General features: G+C 42.4%; 2 protein-coding genes across 3 annotated transcripts in view; one reads left to right on the forward strand and one right to left on the reverse strand.

The window, feature by feature from the left end:
- The window catches only part of Babam2 (BRISC and BRCA1 A complex member 2), a 391,205-nt gene extending 373,351 nt beyond the window's left edge, over nt 1-17,854 (reverse strand). The window contains exons 1-2 of the mRNA XM_051170891.1: nt 17,729-17,854; nt 13,701-13,852 (exon numbers count right to left, since the gene is read on the reverse strand). Coding sequence (XP_051026848.1) covers nt 13,701-13,828 — 128 coding nt within the window. The 5' untranslated portion in view covers nt 13,829-13,852; nt 17,729-17,854. The remainder of the gene's footprint in view (nt 1-13,700; nt 13,853-17,728) is intronic.
- A 120-nt stretch (nt 17,855-17,974) lies between these two features.
- Rbks (ribokinase) overlaps nt 17,975-24,369 on the forward strand; it is a 79,449-nt gene continuing 73,054 nt past the window's right edge. The window contains exon 1 of one of the 2 annotated variants that reach the window (XM_051171045.1): nt 17,975-18,304. In XM_051171045.1, coding sequence (XP_051027002.1) covers nt 18,213-18,304 — 92 coding nt within the window. In that variant the 5' untranslated portion in view covers nt 17,975-18,212. The remainder of the gene's footprint in view (nt 18,305-24,369) is intronic. The other variant, XM_051170961.1, reaches the window with a different exon arrangement.

Below are 24,369 nucleotides of genomic sequence, written 5' to 3' on the forward strand. Positions count from 1 at the left end.
ATTCTTTGAGAATTCCACACACTGTATTTTGATCATGTTCACTCCCCACTCTGCCACCTAACTCTTCCCAGATCAACCCCTCTCCCACCTCTCGACCCTACTTCCAAGTTCCTGTCATCTTCTTCATTTAAACCCACTGAGTTTAATTTAGGCTGCCTATATACTATGGGTGTGGGGCCATCCACTGAAGCATGGTTGGCCTACCAAGGGCCACACCCTTAAAGAAGACTGACTGTCTCACCCTCAGAAGCTATCAGCTGTCAACAGTTCCTTGGTTAGGGAGGTGAGGCTCAAAAGCACCTTCCACTCCATGCTAGCATGCTTATTGGCTTGCACAGGACAACAGCTGCTGTAAGTTCCTGAGCCCAGAGGTCTTCCCATGTCCAGAAGACACCACTTTGCTCTGTGTCTCCCTCACCTCTGGCTCTGAGCATCTACCTCTCTTTTGTGATGCGTCCTAAGCCTTGCAGGAGGAGGAAAACACAGATACTCCATCTGTGCCTGATCCTCCACTAACACTCTCTGCACTTTGACCAGTTGTGAGTTTCTGCATTAAGCCTCGCCTACTACAAAGAGGCTTCTCTGATGAGGACTGACAGCTGCACTAATCTATTGGTGGAGAGATGGGACTTTAGAGGGCAGTTTAATACCATGTCCATTTAGCAGAATAATAGTAATAGGCCCATCCCTGGGGAACGTGAGCTCCCCAACCATAGGTTATTACTGAGATTTACACTACCAGGCATGCATTTTCTCATGTGGAGTGGGGCTTACATTCAAACAGAAAGCGTAGTGCTATAATATTCATGTCACTATTAGACCCACAGGCATCTTGTACTTCACAGTACTCAAGGCTGAAGAAGACCGCTGATGATTACCTCCGACCCCCAGCAGCCGACAGAGCACCTGCTAGTCCCAGGAAAGCTAAGCCAGCAGGAAGGAAGCTTCCCCGGTCAGTACCAACTGGATTTCTCTATTTATGAAACTGAAGTATGTGCTACCTTCAGCAATAACCCAACACTATTAAATCCTATGGATACATACCTATAATAAAGTTTGGTTTACAATGTAGACGTTGTAAGAGACTAACCATGACCAAGAATGAGATGGAACAACTGTAACTACATACAATCATAAAGGCCATGTGGACAAGGCTGCTTTCTCTTTAGAGTTCCAAGAAATACTAGCATTGTTGGATTGTGGGTGGCTGCAAAATAACTGAAACTAGAGACAGAGAAACTGAAAATAATGAAAGAGTGCTACGTAAAGATTACAATAGAGTCATCAAAGCACTAATATTACAAAGGCAGCATTATTCACAAAGCCAAAAGATAGATGCAATAGACATCATCAAAATAAGTACACAATGTGATACATACACATGTGTGTGCATGCATGCACACAGAGAAAGAGAGAGAGACAGAGAGAGAGAGAGAGAGGAATATTACTCAGCATTAAAAGAAAGAAAATTCTGATACACACTACAATATGGACTACCTTGAATATACTATTCAAAGTGAAATAAGCTATTCACAAAAAGATAAATATTCTATGATTCCACTTACTACCTAAAATAGCTAAACTCATGGAGACAACGCAAATGGCAGTGGCCATGGGCTGAGTAAAGAAGGGAAGACTAGGAAGTTACTGTTTCACTGACACAACTGAGTCTGCAAGACTAAAAAAGGGCTGGCCGCATGTACAACATCTCCACAGGCCACACATTTGGGTAGCCTTAACACCACAGAACTGTACATTATGAAATAATAAATTTTATGTTAAATATATTTATCACATTAAAAAGTATGTGATAGATGATTAAAATTGAACCACTGAAAATAATTCTTTTAAATGAAAACATCTAGAAGTCCACAAATGAAAAAAAAATTATGGAGGACTTAGAAGAAGATGAAAGTGTCCTCCAAAATGCCAACCTGATTCCAGACGTGCTATGCATAAAATGATGAACAAAAGTTGAAATAAAAACCTTTTCAGAAAACAAAAGGTCAAGAGCAGCAAGGTCAGTGGGATAAACTTCACCATCACGACATGCCATGAGAAAGATAACCAAATTACTCAGGAAATGTGTCCCTGACAGGGAAGGTTATAAAACCATTTCTCAAGCAGCATGGCACAAAAAATAAATTATCAGAGCAACATTCTAATCTAGGGCCAGCAAGATGGCCCAGCAGTGGGCAATGGCACTTGCCACCAAGCCTGACAACCTAAGTCAAAACCCATGGCCCACATGGTGGAGGGAGAATCCTGCAAGTTGTCCTTTGACCACCATATAACATACACTCAAAATAAATAAATAAATAATTCCCCCTTTCTACACAAGTATAAGGTCCTTTTAACATATAAAGTGACAGCATAGAATAACTAATTTGGAGCTTTAAAACACAGTTATACCCATATAAACATGAACCAACCAAAAAGCTCTCACTTATCTTCTAAATGCAGAGTGAAACAAAAAGCTGTGTTAGAATTGTACAGAAGAGGGGCTGAAGAGATGGCTCAGTGGTTAGGAGCACATATACCTATTAGAGGGGACCCATGTTTGGTGCCTGGCTCTCACCTCTATTAGCTCACAGCCTCTGTTACTCCAGCTCCAGGAGATCAGATGCCCTCTTCTAGCCTCCAAGGGCTCACATGGTATATACTCACTTATAATTGGACACTAGCCCAAGAGGCATGTCCCATGAAAGTCTTCACTTACCAGGAGATTGGGATAGTTGTGAGGACATCCTTTTGGGACTCCAGGTGAGAGAAATATGGTAGAATGGGGAAATAGAAGGATTCAGAGGGCCCTAGAAACCTACAACAAGAATATCATGATGGGTGGATCTGGGCCCAGGGGTTCAGCTCAAACTACTGCACCAACCAAAGACAATACATGCAGTAAACATTGAACCCCTTCTCAGATCTAGCCAATGGACAGGACATTCTCCACAGTTGAGTGGAGAGCGAGGACTGACTTGGACGTGAACTCTGGTGTCCCCTATTTGACCACTTCCCCTTGGTGGGGAGGCCTAATGGCACTCAGAGAAAGAATAAGCAGGCTACCAAGATGAGACTTGATAGCTTTTGACCATATAGTGAGGGAGGAGGTCCCCCTTGGTCACAGACATAAGGGAGGGAAATAGGGTAAAAGTGGGAGGGAAGGAAGAATGGGAGGATACAAAGTATGGGATAACAACTGAGATATAATCTGAAGAAATTAATTCAATAAAATTAAATGTTTTTTAAAAAGGGATCCCACACTAAAGAGTTAAGGAACCGACTGGAGGGACGGCTCAGCAGTGAAGAAAGCATGTTGCTCTCGCAGATGACCTGGGGTTGAGGTTCTAACACTCAGATATAACAGACTGCTCACAACAACCTGTAAGTCCAGTTCCAGGGGATCTGACACCCTCTTCTGCCCTCTGTCTGAACATACACGATGCACATGCATATACTCACTCTGACCCACACACAAACACATAAATTTTTTTCTTAAAAACTTTAAAAAAAAAAAAAAAAGCTGGGCTGTGGTGGTGCATGCCTTTAATCCCAACACTTGTGAGGCAGAGGCAGGTGGATCTCTTAGTATGAGGCCAGCCCCATCTACAAAGTACAGCCAGAGTATCAGAGAAACCTCGTTTTGAAAAACCAAAAAACAGAAAAGAAGAAAAGTGAAAAGAAGTCAGGAAACAGACTACCTCTGGACCAAAAACAAGGCAAGGTCACATCCCAAGGACAGTGGCAATGGATAAAGAAAGGCGCGGCGTTCAAGGGCCATTACTACAGCCATCCAATATGGCCAGTGCTTTACATAGAAACAAAGGCTTACAGACACAGAGAAAACCTTTAGACGAATAAAAGAAAGCAGTGAGCGCAGTTGCCTCCGAAGACTAAAACAAAGAGGGAAGGAGTAGCCACACCCTGTCACCCTCTGCCTCCTACCATCACCTTGTGCATCTTTCTTTTGATATGAGATACATTTATAGCCTGGCGTGGTGGCGCACGCCTTTAATCCCAGCACTCGGGAGGCAGAGGCAGGTGGATCGCTGTGATCGAGGCCAGCCTGGTCAACAAAGTGAGTCCAGGATGGCCAAGGCTACACAGAGAAATCCTGTCTCGAAAAACCAAAAAAAAAAAAGATACATTTATGAAGGCTTCAGAAACAGAAGACACTGATGAGTGTCTGCATATTAAATAAATCAGGATTTAATTAAAAGACATTGAAAAGTTGGGAGTAACACAGGCATTACATTATGCAAAGTGTTATATTTGGTAACAGCAAAGGATTTTGCAAATTAATAAGAAAAAACAAATACCCCCTTTGCTCTCTCTTTTCTTTCTCACACACATACACAATTAAGACAAAATAAATGACTAAGTAAGCATCATGTCTATCTACTAAACTGACAAGTAATTGTACAAAACTTACAAATATCAAAATTAAGAATGTAGAGGAACTGGCAGCTTCACATACTGCTACTAGAAGAGCAATTTTATAAAGCATTGTCTGAAATCTGTGTGCAAGTGCCTATTAAAGTGTAATATGCTACTGTACTAATACCAAAAGCCTTGACGTGTGCATACTGTTGGGCCTACAAATTGGAATTTTGCTGGTGAATAAGAAGCCATGCATCCATATGGGTTCTGTTGCATAGTCTACAAGGAAGACTCTAGATAGTAAATCTAGCACTCTCCCAATAGAAAGGCCCAACTGTTGCCTGGTAGAACTGCAGTGAAACTTTTTTTTTTTACTGCAGTGAAACTTATGCATTAACTCAATCGATGCTCGGAAGCTTTAACCATGCATTTTAGAGCCATCATCTTTAGTAAACATGGACTGCCAATCGCCAACAACTTGAAGAAAACCATTCACATGAAAAGAGAGTGGAAAGAAAATGCACAGAAGAATTTCAGCAAAATTAATATCCTTACAGAAGAAAGACAGGACACTGCCTTCATGACATTATGACAATATGTGCATTGGGTGTCTCCAAAATTACAGATCAAAAACCTCCCAAACCCAAATGGAAAATCGTTTGTAATTTAAACTTCTGTATCTGCCCCAAATTATTGATCAAGTTTAAGACAATAAAACAATAAAAGTACTTTTAGACTTTCAAGAAGTAAATAATTTTATCTCCTCCTCTCCCTTTGTTGAATGCTATAACCTCCAATAAAGCACAAGAGAACAAAATAAGAGAATAAAACACGAGACTGGATATAGGGAAAAGGCAAAGAGAAGGCCCAAAATAACAGCAATATGGTAGATGCAGAAACTAATCGGGCTAGCCTGAAGCAGTTCTCCCACTGGTCATCCCTCCTTCTGGTAAATGACCTGAACTCAAGCTAAATAGTAGACCCCCTCAAAACCTACCTTCAATGTCCTCATTATTTTACCTTTTAAAAGCTTATTAACCTCATCTCTTTCTGTCTTCATTGCCAGCACCACATTCTAAGTTTCACCATCTCTCACCTAGTCTATTGTATGGCCTGTTAACTTGTGTGCTACAATGTGAGCAAGAGGTTCCTTCAAACCAGTTCTTTTACTGTTAAACACATAGTAAGATCATTCACACTACTTAAAGACCTTAGAATAAAGCACAGCTCCTAACCTGCTTCCTCAGGCTCTACTTAACCTGACCCTCAACCACCTCCAGAATCTCTGTTCTCTGTCTTCCATCTCTATCCCACCCACAGTGGTCCTTCAGGCCCCAGGACATGCAAAGCTTCTTCCTGCCTTTGCATGTGTTTACCTTTTTACATCATATTCTTTAGCTTTCACACTAAATTATTCATGTGGTTCATGACTCACGTTAAATGTCATCTCAGAGTTTTCCTGAACATCAATTCTCAACCAATCCCCCGCCAAGTCACTCTTCCCTTATTGCTTTTTCTTGGTGAATTAAAAAGAGGGGGTTTTGTTAACTGTGTTATAAAGGTTACCTGATGGACAGCCTACTGCTAAATATTAGTTAGAATACATGATTCAACAAGGCAGTCTTTAAGTATTAGCACAGGGGAGATGGGGAGAATTAGCTCTACTGGCAAAGCATTTTTAATAGGTATGGCAGCATCAAATGACACAAAGACAGTGAGGGTGGCAAAGCAAATGAGAAAGCCTAGGAACAAGCTCACGTGTGACATAAATGACACCTGAGATCCACTTGAAATGGCACTGCAGGAGGATGAGCAAAGAATGATGCTGGCTCAATCAGCTATCCACATGGAGGGAGATCCAAGTCTCTATCTTGTTCTACATTCTATATGGGAAAGCTAATTTGTATGTACACATCAGGAAAAGCAAATTGTTAAATTTCTTAGAAAGGATATATGACTATTGAATAGACCAGAATTTATTTGTTTATTATAATTTATTTTTTTCTTTTCTGGAGATAAGGATTTTCTGTGTAGCCTTGGCTGTCCTGGAACTCTGTAGACAGGTTGGCCTCTACCTCAGAGATCCTCCTGCCTCTGCCTCCCAGCAAGCACCACTACCTCCCAACCATAAAGCAGTCAGTACTCTTTTTGGTTTTTCAAGACAGGGTTTCTCTATGTAACAAGCCCTGGGTATGCTGGACTCACTTTGTAGACCAGGCTGGCCTCGAACTCACAGAGAACCACCTGCCTCTGCCTCCCCGAGGGCTGGGATTAAAGGTGTGTGCCACCACCGCCCAAGCTAGACCAGAATTTCTTAAAACTCTACTCCCCTCTTTGTCTTCTCTTTCTCTATGTATATTCTTTTTCTCCTGTCTTCTTCAAAAGTGAAAAATATTAATGACTCTGAGTTCATTAAAACTAAATCCCCTGTATATTAGCAGCACCAAAGAAAAAATGCAAGTGACAGACTACATGCAGGTATTTCTAGTACGTTGTAATTGTCAAAAGATTAAAGTCTAAAATACATGAATAATGCTTTCAAATATATACAAAGAGCTCACTTAAATTGAATTGCCAATAGACATATAAAAAGCCGTTTCACACTGACTGGCTTGATAGGCACGCCTAGGTCTGACAGCACCATCATGGTTTGAGCATGACACCCCTATAGGCCCGTATATCTGGAGATTCAGTCCCTACTGGCAGTACTATCTAGGAAGACTGTGAAACTCTGTAGGTGCTGAAATCCTGCTGGATAAAGCGGGCTGCTGGAGGCATGCTGAGGTTTGTTGCCTGGTCCTACTTGCTGTTCTCTCTTTCTTGAGCGCTGATGAAATGTAGCTGGCCAGCTCCCTCCTCCAAGCACCATGTCTTCCCTGCCCGTCACCATGCCTTCCACACCATGACCTGCTCTTTCCTTCTGGAATACTAAACCCTTTCTCCTCTAAGCTGCTCTTGTCAAGGTATTTTTATCACAGCAACAAAAAACAAACTAGTGTAGCAGGTAACAGTAAGGCTACAACAGACCAGGAGGAACTCGCCTACCTTTCAGGTAAAAGGAAACAGACACTATCTGGCTACAGCCAGTAACAGAAAAGCTGCCTAAGAGTGAGTAATGGCGTCCCTACAAATAGGCCATCAAGGAGCAGCAAGCGGACTTTTTTCATTACCACACCAGTTTTTCGTTATGACCCACCCAGTACACACATACTTATTTTACTGAAAAAATTCACAAAATGCTCTTTATTCTTACTACATGTGACATATTCTTAAGAGTTTCCACTGTGTTCCTTTTCTCTTCTCAGATGCTGCTATGATTCACTCAATTGCTTTTACAAACTAATAGATGTAACCAGGTTGAGAACTTCTGCCTGAAACAATGTCTTCATAAGCATCTTCTTGTACAGACATAGTAGAATGTTCACTAAAAATGAAGGGATTTTAAAGTGAGAAAGACATGCTGAGGAATGTCTTTGAGGAATAGGATAGGGGAATTATGGGTGTGCACAATAAAAATACATTGTATATATGTACAAAGTCATCAAAGAATAAATTAAAATATTAATTTAAAATTGGGATATGTTTACACAAAACAGAAGTTTTACTAGCTTAAACCTATGCAAACCAGGCATGGTAGTTTACTACCATAAACCCAGCACGTAGAAAGCTGAAGCAGAATTGTGAGTTCAAGGCCAGCATAAAAAACACAGTAAGACCGTCTCAAAAACAATTTAAATAATAGCAAACAAGCAAATTTTACATGAATATATAAAGTATATCACTCTAAAAAAAACTGTTTACATATGCAAAGTAAGATACTGCTTAGAAATATATTTATGAATAGTCAATATACAAAATATGGCCAGGTATGAATCTCAGCCCTTGGGAAGCAGAAGCAGATGGATCTCTGTTAGCTTCAGGCCATAGTGAGTTCCAAGATGTGCGCACACGCACGCACACAGAGAGAGAGAGAGAGAGAGAATATGAAGACCTATAGGGAAAAAGAATGAGATCAATTCAAGCAACACCACATGCTGGCGAGGATGTGGGGAGAGAGGAACACTCTTTCATTGCTGGTGGGAATGCAAACTAGTACAGCCACTTTGGAAATCTATCTGGTGCTATCTCAGAAAATTGGGAATAAGGCTTCCTCAAGACCCAGCTATTCCACTCCTTGTAATATACCCAGAAGATGCTCCAGCACACAACAAGAACATATGCTCAACCATGTTCATAGCAGCCTTATTCATAATAGCCAGAACATGGAAAGAGCCTAAGTGTCCCTCAGTAGAAGAATAGCTAAAGAAACTGTGGTACATTTACACTATGGAATACTACTCAGCTATTAAAAACAAGGAATTTCCAAAATTTGTGGACAAATGGATTGAAGTAGAAATGATCATAATGAGTGAGTTAACCCAGAAGCAGAAAGACTCAAATGGTATATACTCACTTATAACTGGACACTAGCCAAAGGGGCATGACCTATGAAAGTCTACACCTACCAGGAAAGTGGGATAGAGGTGAGAACATCCTATTGAGACTCTAGGTGAGAGAAGTATGAGAGAATAGGGAAATAGAAGGATCCAGTGGGTCCCAGAAACCTACAAGAAGAACACTATGACGTGAGGATCTGGGCCCAGGGGTTCTGCTCAAATTATGGCAGCAGCCAAGGACAATACATGCAGTGAGCATCAAACCCCTACCAAGATCTATCCAATGGACAGGAAGGACATTCTCCACAGTTAAATGGAGAATGGGGACTGATTTTCACACAAACTCTGGTGTCCCATATTTGACCATGTTCCCTTGATGGGGAGGCCCTGTGGCACTCAAAAGAAGGATAGCAGACTACCAAGAAGAGACTTGATACCCTAGGATCATATTCAAGGGGAGGAGGTCCCCTCAGTCACAGTCATAGGGAAGGGGAATAGGGTGAAAGCGGGAGGGAAGGAGGAATGGGAGGATACAAGGGATGGGATAACAATTGAGATGTAATATGAATGAATTAATAAACAAATTATAATGCAAAAAAAAATCTCTGTCACTACAAAAGGCTTCAGAGGGTGCTGAGAAGCAAATTGCACTCTTAGTTTACTTAATAAGAAAGATTCCTGGTTTTCAGAGGGAAAAAAAAGAATGAGATCAAAAGAGAAAAGAAAGCAATATGAAGAGCCAAGTGCACATCGGCATACTAAAGTATTAAAACTGCAATCTTTAAAATTAATCTGTTGCCTCCCAGAGCAACAGCTTCCTTCCAGACAGATGAAGAAAGAAAACCAGAGGCAGACACAGCCCAACTGAGCTCAATCATAAGAACGCACCCCACTCATCTTTTAAAATTACCCTCTTTAGTAATCAAGTACTTACACTGAGTATCTATTTTTAACTAAGTAACAAAATTTAGAACATGGACCAAAAAACGCAACAGGTAGTTGTGGGTGGATGAGATGTCACAGCAGATGCCCCAAACTCAGCCATGTGCCAGCGAGGTTGAGTCACTGCAATATGCCAAAAAAAAGATATTAAGGTTCGGCTGCCACAGGTTGCAGTGAGCTGCTCTGTCTTCCCCGTTCCACATGCCAGGCATCATTACAGCGCGTTCATCAGACACTTAGACATCATCAAGATTACAAACTCACTGAAAGCACGGCTTCCTCAAATAGCACAAGCCGGTGATCAAATTACCACACAGCAGAGAATTAATAAACCTTCAGAAAGTTCACGGACAATTCCTTGTAATTAACAGGGTCTCAGTATATATTTTAGCTAAATGAATAATTGCGGGGCTAGAGAGACAGACCAGTGGTTAAGAGCACTTGTTGCTCTTGAAGAGAACCTGGCATAGGTTCCCAGCACCCACGTCGTGGTTCACAACCACAGGTTAACTTGAATACCAGGGATCCGACACCCTCCTCTGACCTCCACGGGCACCAGGTATGCACATGTTGCAGAGACATACATGCAGGCAAACACTCACACACATAAAATGAAATAAATAAATAAATGTAAAATGTAGAAAGAATAAACCTAACACCACAATGTATTTTTGCTATAATTTCAAATAAAGTATCAGTTTATTTGTCAGGAAATGTCACTTTTTAAAATTCTATGTAATAGAATTTAAGCAATATATTATCAAGACAATTCGAAGAAAAAGATGATGATTCCCCAAACTAAGTAACCTGTCTGTGAAATCCATGCCATTCACCCACTTTCTCAGCCCCTGTCTACTACACTACGCATGGGAAGGTGCCACAGCAAACTCACAGAAACATACAAACAAGTTTAGTAAGATCTTTGTCCTTAAGAGACCAATGGCTGGGGCTAGAGAGATGGCTCACTGATTAAGAGCACTGACTGCAGAGGACCTGGGTTCAACTCCCAGCACAACACAGCAGATCACAACTGTCTGTAACTCCAATGTCTGACACCCTCACAAAGACATGCAGGCAAAATACCAATACACATAAAATAAAAGAAAAAGAGAGACTGATGGCCGAATGGTGGAGCTGAGAAGCACACATAGCCCTAAATGCTACAGAAAAAAACTGGAAGGTACATAAGGGAAGTAGGATAAATTGCCACAATAAAAATTTAAAAAAAAATTTTTTAAAGAGTCTTGCTTTGATTTGTTTCCTACCTATCTATTCAGCCTATCAGTCAAATATGGAAAATGGGTACTTAAATGGCATCTCTTCCAAAATGGCCCCTCAGATGATACTTCCTGTGGGTACTGTAGCCTACATGGAGGAGCAAACGGAAATTATGGATCTTGATCACAACTCATAACCCTGAGCACTATGGGTCTAAAAGAGAAACGCTGGTCAATCAAACGGCTCAGCAGGTAAAAAGGCATTTGCCACCCCAGCTTGATGACCTGAGTTCAACCCTCAGGACTCACATGGCAAAAGGAAAGGAGTCATTTTGGTTGTCCTCTCACAACAGCACATGCATGTTCACACACAAACAGAAGGCAAGTAAGTACAATGTTTAAAAAGTGTAAAGGTAGGAGAGCCTAACAAGGAAAACTAAGCCGGATGGTGACAGCACTCCTTTAATCCCAGCAGGTGGGAGGCAGAGTCACGAGGCTCCCTATGAGTGTGAGAGCAGCCTGATCTACAGAGTAAGTTCCAGGACAGCCGAGGCTACACAAAGAAACCCTGTCTAGAAAGAAACATCTCCTGGAACCCTCTCTGACGCCGTTACTCCACTTCTCAATAAAACCATGTTGCTTGACTTTATGCCTGTGCGCACATAAACACACACACACACACACACACACACACATACACACACACACGCACACGCAATATTTCTTTTCTCTTTGGGAGGAGGGGGTTGAGACAGGGTTTTTCTGTGTAGCCTTGGCTATCCGGGACTCACTTCATAGATCAGGCTGGCCTCAAACTCACAGAGATCTGCCTGTCTCTGCCTCCCTGAGTGCTGGGATTTCAAGTGTGCACCACCACACCCAGCAAAAGCAACACTTCTAATGAGAAAAAATAATAATAAGGATATGTCAAAATGTCAGAAAGCCACTTGACAGAACTCCTAAAGACAAAAGCTGGGAAAAAAATAACGACAGAGATTTGCTCCCTGACATACAAAGAGGTTACACCCCAATAAACATACCAAAAATTGGAAAAGACTGTAGGTATAAAAATGCATAGAATGTTTCTAACATGTCAACCACAGGCAGCAGCACTGCAGTGTTGATGTTTCACCTCCTGACTGCATGGCTGAGTGGGTGTGGTATCTGCCATCCCAGCTACTCAGGAGGCTGAGGCAGGAGGATCACATGAAAAGGCATATGGACATCATACAGTTGTTATCTGACGCACTGAGGTGACACAACACTGCTATAGTGCTCGGGGAAGGGGACACAGCTCTCATTCAAAGGAAAGGAGGGCCCCGAACACACACCCAGAGAGGGACACGACAGAGCATCTAGCCAGAAATCTTTAGGAATGCCAATGTCATTCATGACAAAGAAAGACTAAGGGTGGGCTGGGGAAACTGAGGATACTTAAGAACTAAATACAATTTTTATTTGGGACTACTCTTGTGACGGAAAACATCAACCCTTAAATAAGAACTCCCGAATGACTAATAATGTTGAAACAATGCTAATTTCTGTCCTACTTTGCTTCTTTGGTGCCGTGATAAAACACTGACAAAAACAACTTATAACTGAAGGCTCGTCACACCTCAGAGCATCTGGTTCACCGCTGAGAGAAGTTGGGCAGGAGCCCAGACAGGACGCAGAGGCGAGGACTGAGACCCAGAGCCTGGAGGCACGCTGCTCGCTGGCTTGCTCCCCCGGAACACTGCTCGGCTACGTTTCACATACAGCCCATACTCACATGCCCCAGGATGGCACTGCCCACAGAGGACTGAGACATCTTCCTCCATCATTTAGCAATCACGAATTGCCCTACAGACACGCCCACAGGCTGGTATGTTAGAGGCAGTTCCTCACCTGAGTGTCCCTCTTGCTAGGTCCATCAAGTTGAAACCAAGATTATTACTGTAATTTCCTATAGTATTTGTCTATCTTTTCTGTAGGCCTAATTTTATTTCCAAATAAAATGTGAGGCGAGTTTTTTCACTTCTTTTTACTTTTTTTTTTTTTTTTTTTTTTTTTTGGTTTGTTTGGGTTTTTTGTTTTGTATTTTTTGAACACGACATATTTAGGTATGAGACTGAATGTTTCAACCCCATTGTGAAGAGTGAGTCATTTTGGCTAGCTATTATAATTTCTGTATTAAGGGAGATCATTAATGATGTCAGACACTGCATCTCAAAGCCCAGTCCTTACAGTGTATGATAGATTGCAGTAAACAAGAAAGCAAGCCAATGAAGGAAAGCACACGTGCTAAAACCCACATAACGGTTAGTCACAGAGAGATAAGCCAGAAAAAATATGTGAGCATTCCCATTAGAAATAAGTGGACCGCAACGCCTGCATGTGGATACACACGCTTATAAAACAAGAAGCATGAAATGTTAAGAATTAAAAAAAAACCACAATTGAGATGTAATATGAATAAATTAATAAAATTATTTTTTAAAAAAAGAATTAAACAAAACCAAATGAACTAGGGACTGGAATGGGACTTTGTCGTCAAGTTCTTGTCTACCAAGTGTGAGGCCCTAGTTCAATCCTCAGTGTGTTCATTAACATACACACACACACACACAGCACACCAGTGGGTGATGAGATTATGACTTGAAAGCTTTCTCTGATAGTCACTCTTCATGAATCTGGTAAGAAAGGTTTACTCTAAGGTAAAAGCGGTCACAGTTCCGGTACATACCCAGACTTCAAGTCCGTGATTCTCAAACAGTTTGTAGCATCCAGTCCCACCTTTCCATTCCGGACCACACTGGATATGAATGGGGACAGCATTGGAGAAATTCGGTTCAAGGCAATTTCTGGAGACATTTTAACTTGATTTATGAGTCACCTCTGAAAGAAGAAAGAAAGAAAAAAAGAAAGAAAGAAAGGAAGAAAGAAAGAAAGAAAGAAAGAAAGAAAGAAAGGTGGTCAGTTTACAAAAAAAAAAAAAAAAAAAATAGAGCTTTAACTATAACAAGCTTCCTGGAAGCTAGCACGGTGCTCAGAATTCTCTCCTATGAGCAAATGCTTAATGACCCAGGAAAACCTCTTCTGTTAATCTTCCAGGAGAAGCCAATGCCTGCTGCTCGGATGCTCAGGGCATGGGCTGTCCCCATGCTTTCTGGGAGTGAAAGGAACCCTTAAAGTACAAATTCCCTCCTCCTTTCTAAAGACGACCCCATAGTAGCTCTGTCCCCTTAAACTGTACCACTTCAAGTCACACTCAAAGTTGCAACTTGCTCCTTTAATTGCTTGGGACACAGAAGCGTCATTCACAGTTTTAACACACAAACACACATCACTGCCTTAGGACCCCCCCCCCACCTTACACCCACGTCCCTACAAGGACAAAGAGCTTGATCAGTGATAACATCTAACTCTAAAGTAAACATAACTGATTGTTACTGATTAGAAGTCATTGACAGCTGACACTCCTTTCTTGCTAAGTCCTTCCACAGTGGATTATAATTACCTGCTTAAATGAACTCTCCCCAACAGAGACTACAGCTTGAAATTCCCACACTTACCAAATGCATTTAACATACACTTAATATTCAGGAACATCTTCATAAGAAAGAATGTAGTAAATTCAAATAACAGATTTTTTTTTTTTTTTTGGAACCAACTTTGAAGTAAGCTTTACTAAATACCGGACAAGACCATGGATACTGGCCTGGTCCACACCCAAGCCCTATACTCAGAATATGGCCTCAAATAATAGATTTAGTAAAAACAAAATCTTAAAATGACTTTAAATAAATGAATAAGGGGAGCAAAGCTGAAGAAAAATTTAGGGATGCAGAGAATATAATATACCCTCAAAAACTGATAAGGTTGTGGGGTGGGTAGCTGAGGAAGTGATTCAGTGAGCAAAGCCTTTGCTGAGCATGCCTGAGCATGCACAGCTTCAGACCCCAGCAAATAGGTAAAATGCCAGGCCCCGGGCACAGAACCCCGGGGCACAATGACCAGCCAATCTAGCCAAAATGGTGAAGTCCAAGCAAAGTCAGTGAGAGACCCTGTAGACCTAAGGTAGACAATGACAGAGGAGGGTACTCAACACTGACCTCTGTCCACCACATGCACACACCTTGTGTGCACATACACCAACATATATGCCGCGCGCGCGCACACACACACACACACACACCCACACACACGAATGATAAGGGATTAAATGTAGTAGAATCTGAGAAATAAATAAAGCAAAAAAAAAAAAAAAAAGAGTGCTTAGCGCTTAAATTATAAAAACATAGACCTGTCCAGATATTAAGCAACAAAGATTTAATTGCGTCTTTTCAGTCCTTGATTTTCAGGCACTATGAAGGCTTTACACTTGTTAAGACAAAAGCAGTAATCACATCTACACTACTCAGATATTAACGGAGCAGGAGGAGAGAGTGTGTGAATGCCTAACAGACTTCTAAATGAAAGCTTCTACTTGAGAGGTGAATAGGCTAATTCAAAGGATCATTGTCTTTTTCAGTCTGAACGGTTAATCCCACATTGAAAGCAAATTAATTTTCATCCAGTAACAATTATGAGTACCTGCTGTTCTGGTTCTGGTTTCTACACACTGGGCCACATAAGGATTTACAAGCTCTGCTAAACTAAATACTTATTTTATCATTTTAGATAGTAATAAAGGAATGGCTATAGAAATCTTTAAAAAAACAAAACAAAACCATGGTGACACCACGATGCCACCCAGAAGTACTTCTGAGGTGGTTAAGCTTTAGTCTACATACTTTAGTCTCCAGATGATGACTTCCCCGTATCATTCCAATACGTCTGCATAATATGAGGAAATATCAGAAGAACATGCATATCTGATGGCGCTGCATCCCTCCTAAAGCACTTCCGTATGCAGGGTTGCCATCACTCTCCACAACCTGGTAGAAGGCAGGTTTCTAATTCCCATTTTCCAGGTGACATGGGTAACTGCTTCTGAACAGTATAATAACCCACACTATCACTTTAAAGACTTACAAACTCTGCAGTCCTCCTACCTGACATCTGCCTGCCCGTGTCACAGTTCCTCAAGGGGTGCTTATTTACTTCACATTCAAAATACACAAACACTCATCTGACAGAAGCAAGCAGAAGGCTCTCTCATGACAAAAATTCTTCCATGACTTTTTTTTTCTCACTTTTACACCAAATTTCTCTAAGAAGGGAAATAAAACTAACACATTGTAAACATCACCCGTGAGCTCTCTGTTACTCACCTCTCTCTGTACAGCCATCCACTCCTCCCACCGTAGTTTCTTAATGAATACTGTCTCCATGTTATAAATACAAAAACTAAAGGCCGGCAAGACCAAGTTACTTATTTAGTGTCACACACAGAGCAAACAGAAGGATTACAATCAAAGCAAGATCTCTCTCAAAGTCCACTGTTGCTATTTTCCTCTCAAGCATTAATTACATTGGCCACTAAAGAAAGCATCCAGGTGAGTTTTTAAAGCATACACCTTGTTAAATATGAAGACAAAGCCATGAATTTATACACGTGAGACACATGACTGCTTTACAACTAGAAACCAACTAGGCTACTGGGAGCCCAGTGTTGATGCTAGCTAGAGCCCAGTGTTGATGCTAGCTAGCCCCAATGATTCACTAGCTCAATGCCAAAAGAAACAAACCTACTCCAGATGCCAAACCACGCTGGTGATTATGAGAACCCATGCCACTTCAGAACTGTCACGACTTTAGGATCACACCTGAGAGAATGGATTTCTGTCTTTATTTCCAGAGCAGCTAGAACCGTTTTTTGACAGTGCAAGGTTTTCTGCAGCTTTAAATTGTTTCGGTCGTGAAGTGTGACTTCTATAACAAAGAGGGAAAACTATACAGACTCCAAAGTCAAGTAATTTGAAAGGCCAAAAAAATGATGGTCCTTTGGTACAATATCTAGGGACATGGGTTGGAAACACACACACACACGCACACACACACACACACACACACACACACACACACACACACACACACACCTCCTTTACATATGGCACCACTATAACAGCCCCCAGAGAGGAAGGAATTTTTGGTGGCCAGCCTCTCAGAGTGCTTGTTTTGCAATTTGTATTTCCTGATTTTGACGTATGAAAATGCAAATATATAATTTTTATAAAAATCTGCTGCCGCAAGAAAAGGTCACATGAGGTCTTTTAGTGGGCTGTCTGGGGAATACAAAGACGTATAAAGCAACATCCAGGCTCTTGCAATTAGAAGAGGATGACAAACGCGGAAACATGTGCCCTGTTGACGTCATGGAACGGAAAGGGGTGGCCTCCTGCCGCATCACGTCCACGTCATATGGCGCACGAGGGAAGTTACTGTGGGGGAGCAATTTCTCCACTGCGTAACATCGGGGAGGGGCGGGGGAGAGCGAATTGGTTCAGATCCAAAGAATGGCCACCCATTCTGAGGAAAATCTAAAAGGATCCAAGCCTTTCTCCCAAATTGTATGATGCCCCTCATCAAACGCAAAAGAGGCGGGCTTCATCAGGGACCAGGAGTGAGCAAGATATTTGGAGAAGGAGAAACCTCGGGTCTTAGGGGCTCGCTCTTGAGGGGATCCGCGTGTTGGGGGCGAGCAGGGCATCTTTGGGACGCGGGCCTTCTCTTGAAGAGGCTAGCTCTCTGGCCATACTCGAGCATGGCTCTCTGTGCCACCTGTGCGACTGAGATCCAACCTCCCCGCACCAGCCCGGGTCCAGGTACCTGGAACTTAGTCCGATCGTAACCGGCGACTAGACGGGGTACAGGTTACCCGAGCGCGCCCCCGACCGACGCACCGACCTGCGCGCGAACCGCGGGCCGGATGCGTGCGCGCTCCCCCGGACGTCCCGCCCCCTCCGGAGCCGGCCGGGCGTGCGCGTCCCCGCGCGGAGCCTAGCCGGAAGCTGGGGAAGGCGGCCGGGGAGCGCCTGAAGGTTCCCCGGAGCTCCCCGCCTCTAGCTTGGCGAGCCACGCGGACGCTTGCCGTGGCGGCTTGTCCCTGTGCCGTGAGGCGGGCCACGAACACGGGTCCTGGAGGAACCGGGACCAGCCGGAGGCCCGGGGCGGTTCTGGCATTAGGGTGGGCGACCCGCACCGGCGTGTGGAACGCCCGCGTCGCTAGGGAGGACTGAGCGGCGTCTCTGGTTACGGGGTCGGGCAAAGGGCAAAGGGCAGCGTCCGGGTGGAGGTAGAGCAAGGATTAGTAATGGCGGCGTCTGGGGAGCCCCGGAAGCCCTGGCAGGAGGAGGTGGCGGCAGCGGTGGTGGTGGTGGGTTCCTGCATGACCGACCTGGTCAGGTTAGTGCGGGGCCGCAGCGCAGGGTCTCGGGTCTGTGGGCGACCCACCATGGAGCTTTGCTGTAAGCTTCAGATTTCCACAGCGCGACTTGGAAGAGGCAGAAAACAAGTCTGTGGAGGCCAAGGACAGGGGAAGGGTTGGGGTTTCTCGGAATGAAAGCTTTGATACTTCTGAACACGCACACGGGCGCCCCCAAACACCTACACCTGTTTCTTTGGCCAGGCTGCCCCTTTAACTTCGCCTTGTGAGCACAGCTGGCATCCAGAATCAACTAGATATTACTGGATTGGACACGTGTGAAATAAGGCAGAAAGACGTTCACCTTTTCACTCAGTCGATTGTTGGCATTCCTGCAGTGTTTCGGATTTACAGTTTACTTTTATGTGTAAATGTAACGATGGGTCAACCTTGGGGCAAACCCAAGAGTTTAAAAAAAAAACCATAAGAATTACAACCACTAAAAAACTGAACAAATGGTGATGAAAAATTTATGCAAAATGAAATTAGTTGAGTTAGGGCAGAGAGACTGAGATTATAGGAGAGATCCTTTTATTTTGTCATCTTTTGTTTGTTTTTATAAAAACAGCCTTTTGGCGTACAATAATAATATAATATGTGGCAGATTCAGAGATTCAAAAATTCAAAGCATTCTAATTCTATTTATGTTAATGATCATAGTTCTGATTTAATGCAACATAATGTTTAAAACAATTAGGTCTACTACGATTAAGACTTCATCCTTCCCTAAACCTGTATCCAAAAGGTAACAGAACAAGCTGGGCACGGTGGTGCACACTTGTAATCCCAGCGCTCCTGGAGGCAGAGGCAGGCAGATCTTTGTGAGTTCAAAGCCTTGGAGTAATCAAAGCAACCAAATCCTTGCACCAAACTATATCTGCTTTAAAAACAGCCCCAGGGTCTTCATATATCCAATGTAATCGTGTTTAAAACATTTATAAATTGTTGTCACAGTCGTAAAGATGACTTACGGGATAAAGATGCTTTGTCTTAAGTCTGATGACCCTGGAGCCCACTGCGGTGAAAGGACAAAACTGACTCTTGCAAGTTCCCTGACTTCTTCCACTTGTGTGACCCGCACGTATGCGATAGATAGATAGATAGATAGATAGACAGACAGACAGACAGACAGACAGGATAAGTAAGTATATGTTATCAAATTACCAAACAACATGTAAAGGAGACTAGGAGAGGCAAATGTGATTGACAAAAACCTCAGACAGTAATTTGCAGGGACTGGAGAGATGGTTCGGCAGTTAAGGGCACTGGTCCCAACCACCTGTAACCCCAGCTCCAGGGGATCCCACGTTTCTAAGGGCACTGCTTCCTACATACATAGAATTAAGACCTAAAGAAATCATTTGATAAAAGTGTAGCAATAACAAAACTACAAATAATTAAACTTTACATAATTTTGTGTGAGATCCTGGAAATTGACCTCGGGTGCCTTGCATGCCAAGCGAGCCCTTTACCATCAACCAACACTCTTAATCTAGATTTTGAGACAGATTCTCACTAAGTTCCCCACGCTGAACTTGTTTGATGTAACTCAGGGACTCGACCTTGCTACCCTGCTGCAGCTGGGTTTACAGGCCTACAGCAGCAAGTCTGCTGTTTTGTTTTTCCACACAGGGTTTCTCTGTGTAGCCCTGGCTGTCCTAGAGTGCATTCTGTAGAACAGGCTGGCCTTGAACTTACAGAGATACGCCTGCTTCTGCCTCCTGAGTGCCTCCGCCGCCTGGCGTCTCTAAATTTTAAATTGTACTTCTTCGGAAATATTTGAGCGGCTAGCTCAATATGTCTTTAGTGACAGACAATATGGTTGGAGATGTCTGGTGAGGAGGCTTATGCATCTTTTTCAGCAGAAAAATCAACATACCTTCCTCTAAAGCTCCAGAGAGTAACTGTTTTAAGTTTGGTAGTCATACGTGGTCTGGGGCTCTTTTTTTTTTTTTTTTTTTTTTTTCTTTAAGCAACCTTTTAGAAATGTGAAAAATCACTCCTGTCTCCCAAGTCCTACAAAAAGCCTGCAGACAGACCTCTGCCTATAGAGCCCTGTGTGTAGTGTCAGCCTCTTAGACACTATCCTAATTAACTGATACTCCCAGTGGTGGCTCTTGAAGAGAAGATAAAATGTGGTGGTCATTATAAAAAAAAAAAATTAGGGAGTATGTTTAACTTTAGAAATAGTTCCATGAAAAGCATGCAAAGTTTAGGGGTCGTTACTCAGTTGTAGGATGCCTGCTCGGCATGTGTGAAGGCCTGGGCGCCGTGCAGCACCTGTAAAGATTTGCCATCAGATTCTGCAGACAGCTTAGTGCCGCCTAAGGCCGTTACCCTTTAGACTCTAGGGTATGAGAGAGAAGCAGTGGTGAGGACTAATTTTATGAGGTCAGGATTTAAAATCTTATTTTAGAGGCTACTGATCTAGCCCTTCAGTTTATTTATAAATAAGCCAGGGACTAGAAATTTACACTAGGAATAAATGTCCTAATTTCCCTTGCCATTCTCTTTGTAAAATCCTTGAGTTTCACACAGATTTTTCTTAAAAGGTTTTCATGATGTTTTTGTTTTTAATGCCTACAATATACCTAACTTATTCAGAACCTTGCATAAAATTGGGTCTGGCTCTGTCGGTTATATGTGTCATAGTTGTATTAGTTTCCTGTTCACCTGTTAACAATATTTTGTATCCTTTCAGCCTACAAAGCAAATAACTGACACAGGGAGACTGAACCATTCTTTAAGGCTGCCAGCACTTAGCTGGGCAGAATCTGAACTGATTCTAATCTACTCATAAACTAAACAAACTACTCTAAACCTTATAACACACATATATTTCAAGCACTTGCCACTATGACTCCTGGGCCCATCCTAGTCAAGTTCCCACCATCCTCCTCCAATGGCCCAACTTTTCCTCTCCCCCTCCAGGAAGTCCCGCCTTCCACTTCCTGTCCTTCTGCCCAGCTGATTGGCTAAACAGCGCTTTATTGACGGTTGATACATTCACTCAGCAGTCTTCCACATTCACCACCTTAATACTCCCTTGCTGTATACAATGTGTTTGGAACTAGTAGAGATTAGAGTATGAACATCTTTTGAGAGCATTTTGCCCACACTGTATATTAGCATCAGATAACCATACAATATCACTTAGGGAACCTCTGGATTTTTGCAGTCCCTCCTCCTTCACGTTTACAGGTGAGGTGACCAGGAGCTTAAATAGCTCACCCCTGATCACAGAGCCAGTTAGAGGCATAATGCAACCCAGAGCCCAGGTCTCCCAGACTTACCTTTCCTTCCTGTCATTCTGCCTCTTAAGAGAACAATAATCCTGCCTTTTTGTATAAAGCCCATGTGGAAACTTACAGTCTCTGCATTCACTGTTTATCTTCAACACTGAGAAGAAATAATAACAAGCTCTTCAGATGTAAAAATAATATCTTCATTACTCTCGTTTGATTCCTATGTTTAACTCTAGCCAGCCTAGATATCATGCGTGTGCTATAGAATCGCTTATTTCTAAATCTGCTTCACTAAGCCTTTTTGGAAGGCATCCAAGTCCAACTTACTTTGTATGTTACTGTGTGCCAGACACTACTAATTCAATCAATGAACAATTTTTTTCACTTTTAATTTTAGTTCTCTATGTGTAGTAAGCTCTATGTAGTAATAATTTTTAAAACTCATTAGCTCATCCTTCTAAGACTTTTTAACGTCCATGTGTATTTACCATTATCCTTTCTTCTTGGACGCAATTGTCTAAGGGCTCGTGTGTGTCAGGCCTGAAGGCGCACGCCTGTGATCCAGCACTTGGGAGTGGGAGCACAAGAATCAGGGCATGAAAGTCATCCTCAGCCACACCTGGACTGAAGGCCAGCTAGGGCTACAGGAACCCTGTCCTTAAACAAGCCTTCATGTTACAGAGGAAAAGGAATCACGGTTTTGTGAAAATACATGGTCATTTCTCATATGTTCAGCTTATAAACTTTGTTATTAATACTGTAAGTCCCTATTTCTTACATGTATTACCCATTCTTTTTAGTCATTCAACTACTTTTTACTGGATTTACACTATGCGCCATTTTTTCCCCAGGTAGAAAAGATACACAGACAAAGTGTCTGCTTTATAAAGCCACAGGAGGAAAGACAGCGTCAATAAAAATAAACGGATGGCGTGAATGCTAGGCTGAACGCTAGAGAAGAAACTAGCAAAAGAGAGGACAGGAGCCCCAGCCCAAGAAAGCTCCATTGAGAAGTGTGATTTACATAAATACCTGAAGTAGAAAAGAAGTGAGCCATACACGAACTATCGAACACTCCAGGCTAAGGGAATGGCATATGCAAAGGCCCTGAATGGTTAACAAGGAGTCTGGTATTTCTGAAGAAAAAAAAAAAAGATTGGGAGCTAGGGAGTCCACAGTGAGTCATTCAAGAACATTGGTTCATACTGGATAGATAAAAGGCCATTGGATCTGAGTGGAAGAGCAGCATAACTTGGCTTAGACTATAAGAGGGTCACTGGGGACTGAGGACAAGAGTGAAGGCAAAGTTAAACAGATTGAAAGTTGATCTCACTAACCTAAGTCAGCCTAGAAGCACTGTGAGTGGGGAGCAGCAGGTATTTTTATTGTATTTGGAATGGGTAGAACCAAAAAGAGTTGTTGAGGGTAACAGGGCAGAGATGACTCCAGGTTGTGTGGCTCTGCAGCTGCAAGGGGGCAACTGACCTTTGCGGAGAAGTGGGAAGAGTGTGTCAGGAACTCAGGGTTGATGTGTGAAGATTGGAGTACCCATTACACATCTGACCCGTTAGATTGAGGGGTCAAGGGGCAGATACAGGAGTTTAGCGTTCAGAGAAGTCCAGTCTGGAGATACAAATCTATCAATGTGTCATTGCTGTATAAATAATACTTAAAGCTGTGAGGCACAATGAGATCACTGAGCTCTGGACTCCAGGGATACTTCACTATTTCTAGGATACATTTTATTTACTGCCTCCCTTTCAGCCTCTCTGCACCCCCAAAAACCTGCTCCAAGACAAGTTTGATACACATTTCTGTAACAATCGACTGTGGTGTCACCTAACACCTAGGATGTCTTCTTACATGCCGCCAATGAAAAGGGACTGCTTCAGACCAAAGGCTCAAACATGCAACTTTGATGCTTAGCAAATCAAAAATGCTCAATTCTGAAAAAGACTTTAAGTAGATACTGGAATAAGTGAAGCAGTAAACATAGATTACTTTAAAATAAAAATTAGAAAAAAAAACTGAGGCTGGAGAGAAGACCCAGCAGTGAAAGTACATACTGCTCTTGCCTAGGACCCAAGTTCAGTTCCCAGCGACATTAAGTGGCTTACAAACCACCTGCATCTCCACCTTCAAAGGATCCAACTCCCTGTTCTAGCCACCAAGGCCAGTGCACAAACCCATATATACAAATATACTCAAAATTTTTTTTTAAAAAATGTAATGGGCTAAAGAGATGACTCAGCAATTAAGAGCACATTTTTGCAGAGGGCCCAGAGACTCAGTTCCCAGCACCCGTAGGACAGCTCACAATCTCCCGCAACTCCAGTGTCAGGGGTCCAGTGCCCTCTTCTGCCCTCCACTGGCACCAAGCATACACTAGATACACACATATTTCCTCAGACAAACTTACAAAGCAGCTCTCTGCTGCCCTGCCCTCTTGGTGCTGTCACAGTAAGCCTCATAAAACGCTTCAGGGAAAGCCAACAGAAATCTCCTTTTGATGCCAACTTTGTAGTCTGTGTTGGACTAAAGCATATTTCCATGTTTAGATCAGGAATGTCTTACAGGTCATGTTTTCAGTAAAGTAAAAATTAAAGGAATGTTAGTCCTAAATTATCTGACAATCCCCAACATTTGAGGGATATAATGCCATCCTTCATGATCTCTTTTAATCTTAAATTTTTGCTTTTAAGTTACACGTCATATGTTAAAATCAGTATTTTTAAATATGTTCCTGTCACTTATATTCTGTAATGCCAAAAGAAATCATCCATGAGAAATTTGCTAATTTT

The sequence above is a fragment of the Acomys russatus genome, chromosome 1 (assembly GCF_903995435.1).
Source record: "Acomys russatus chromosome 1, mAcoRus1.1, whole genome shotgun sequence".
Lineage (NCBI taxonomy): Eukaryota > Metazoa > Chordata > Mammalia > Rodentia > Muridae > Acomys > Acomys russatus.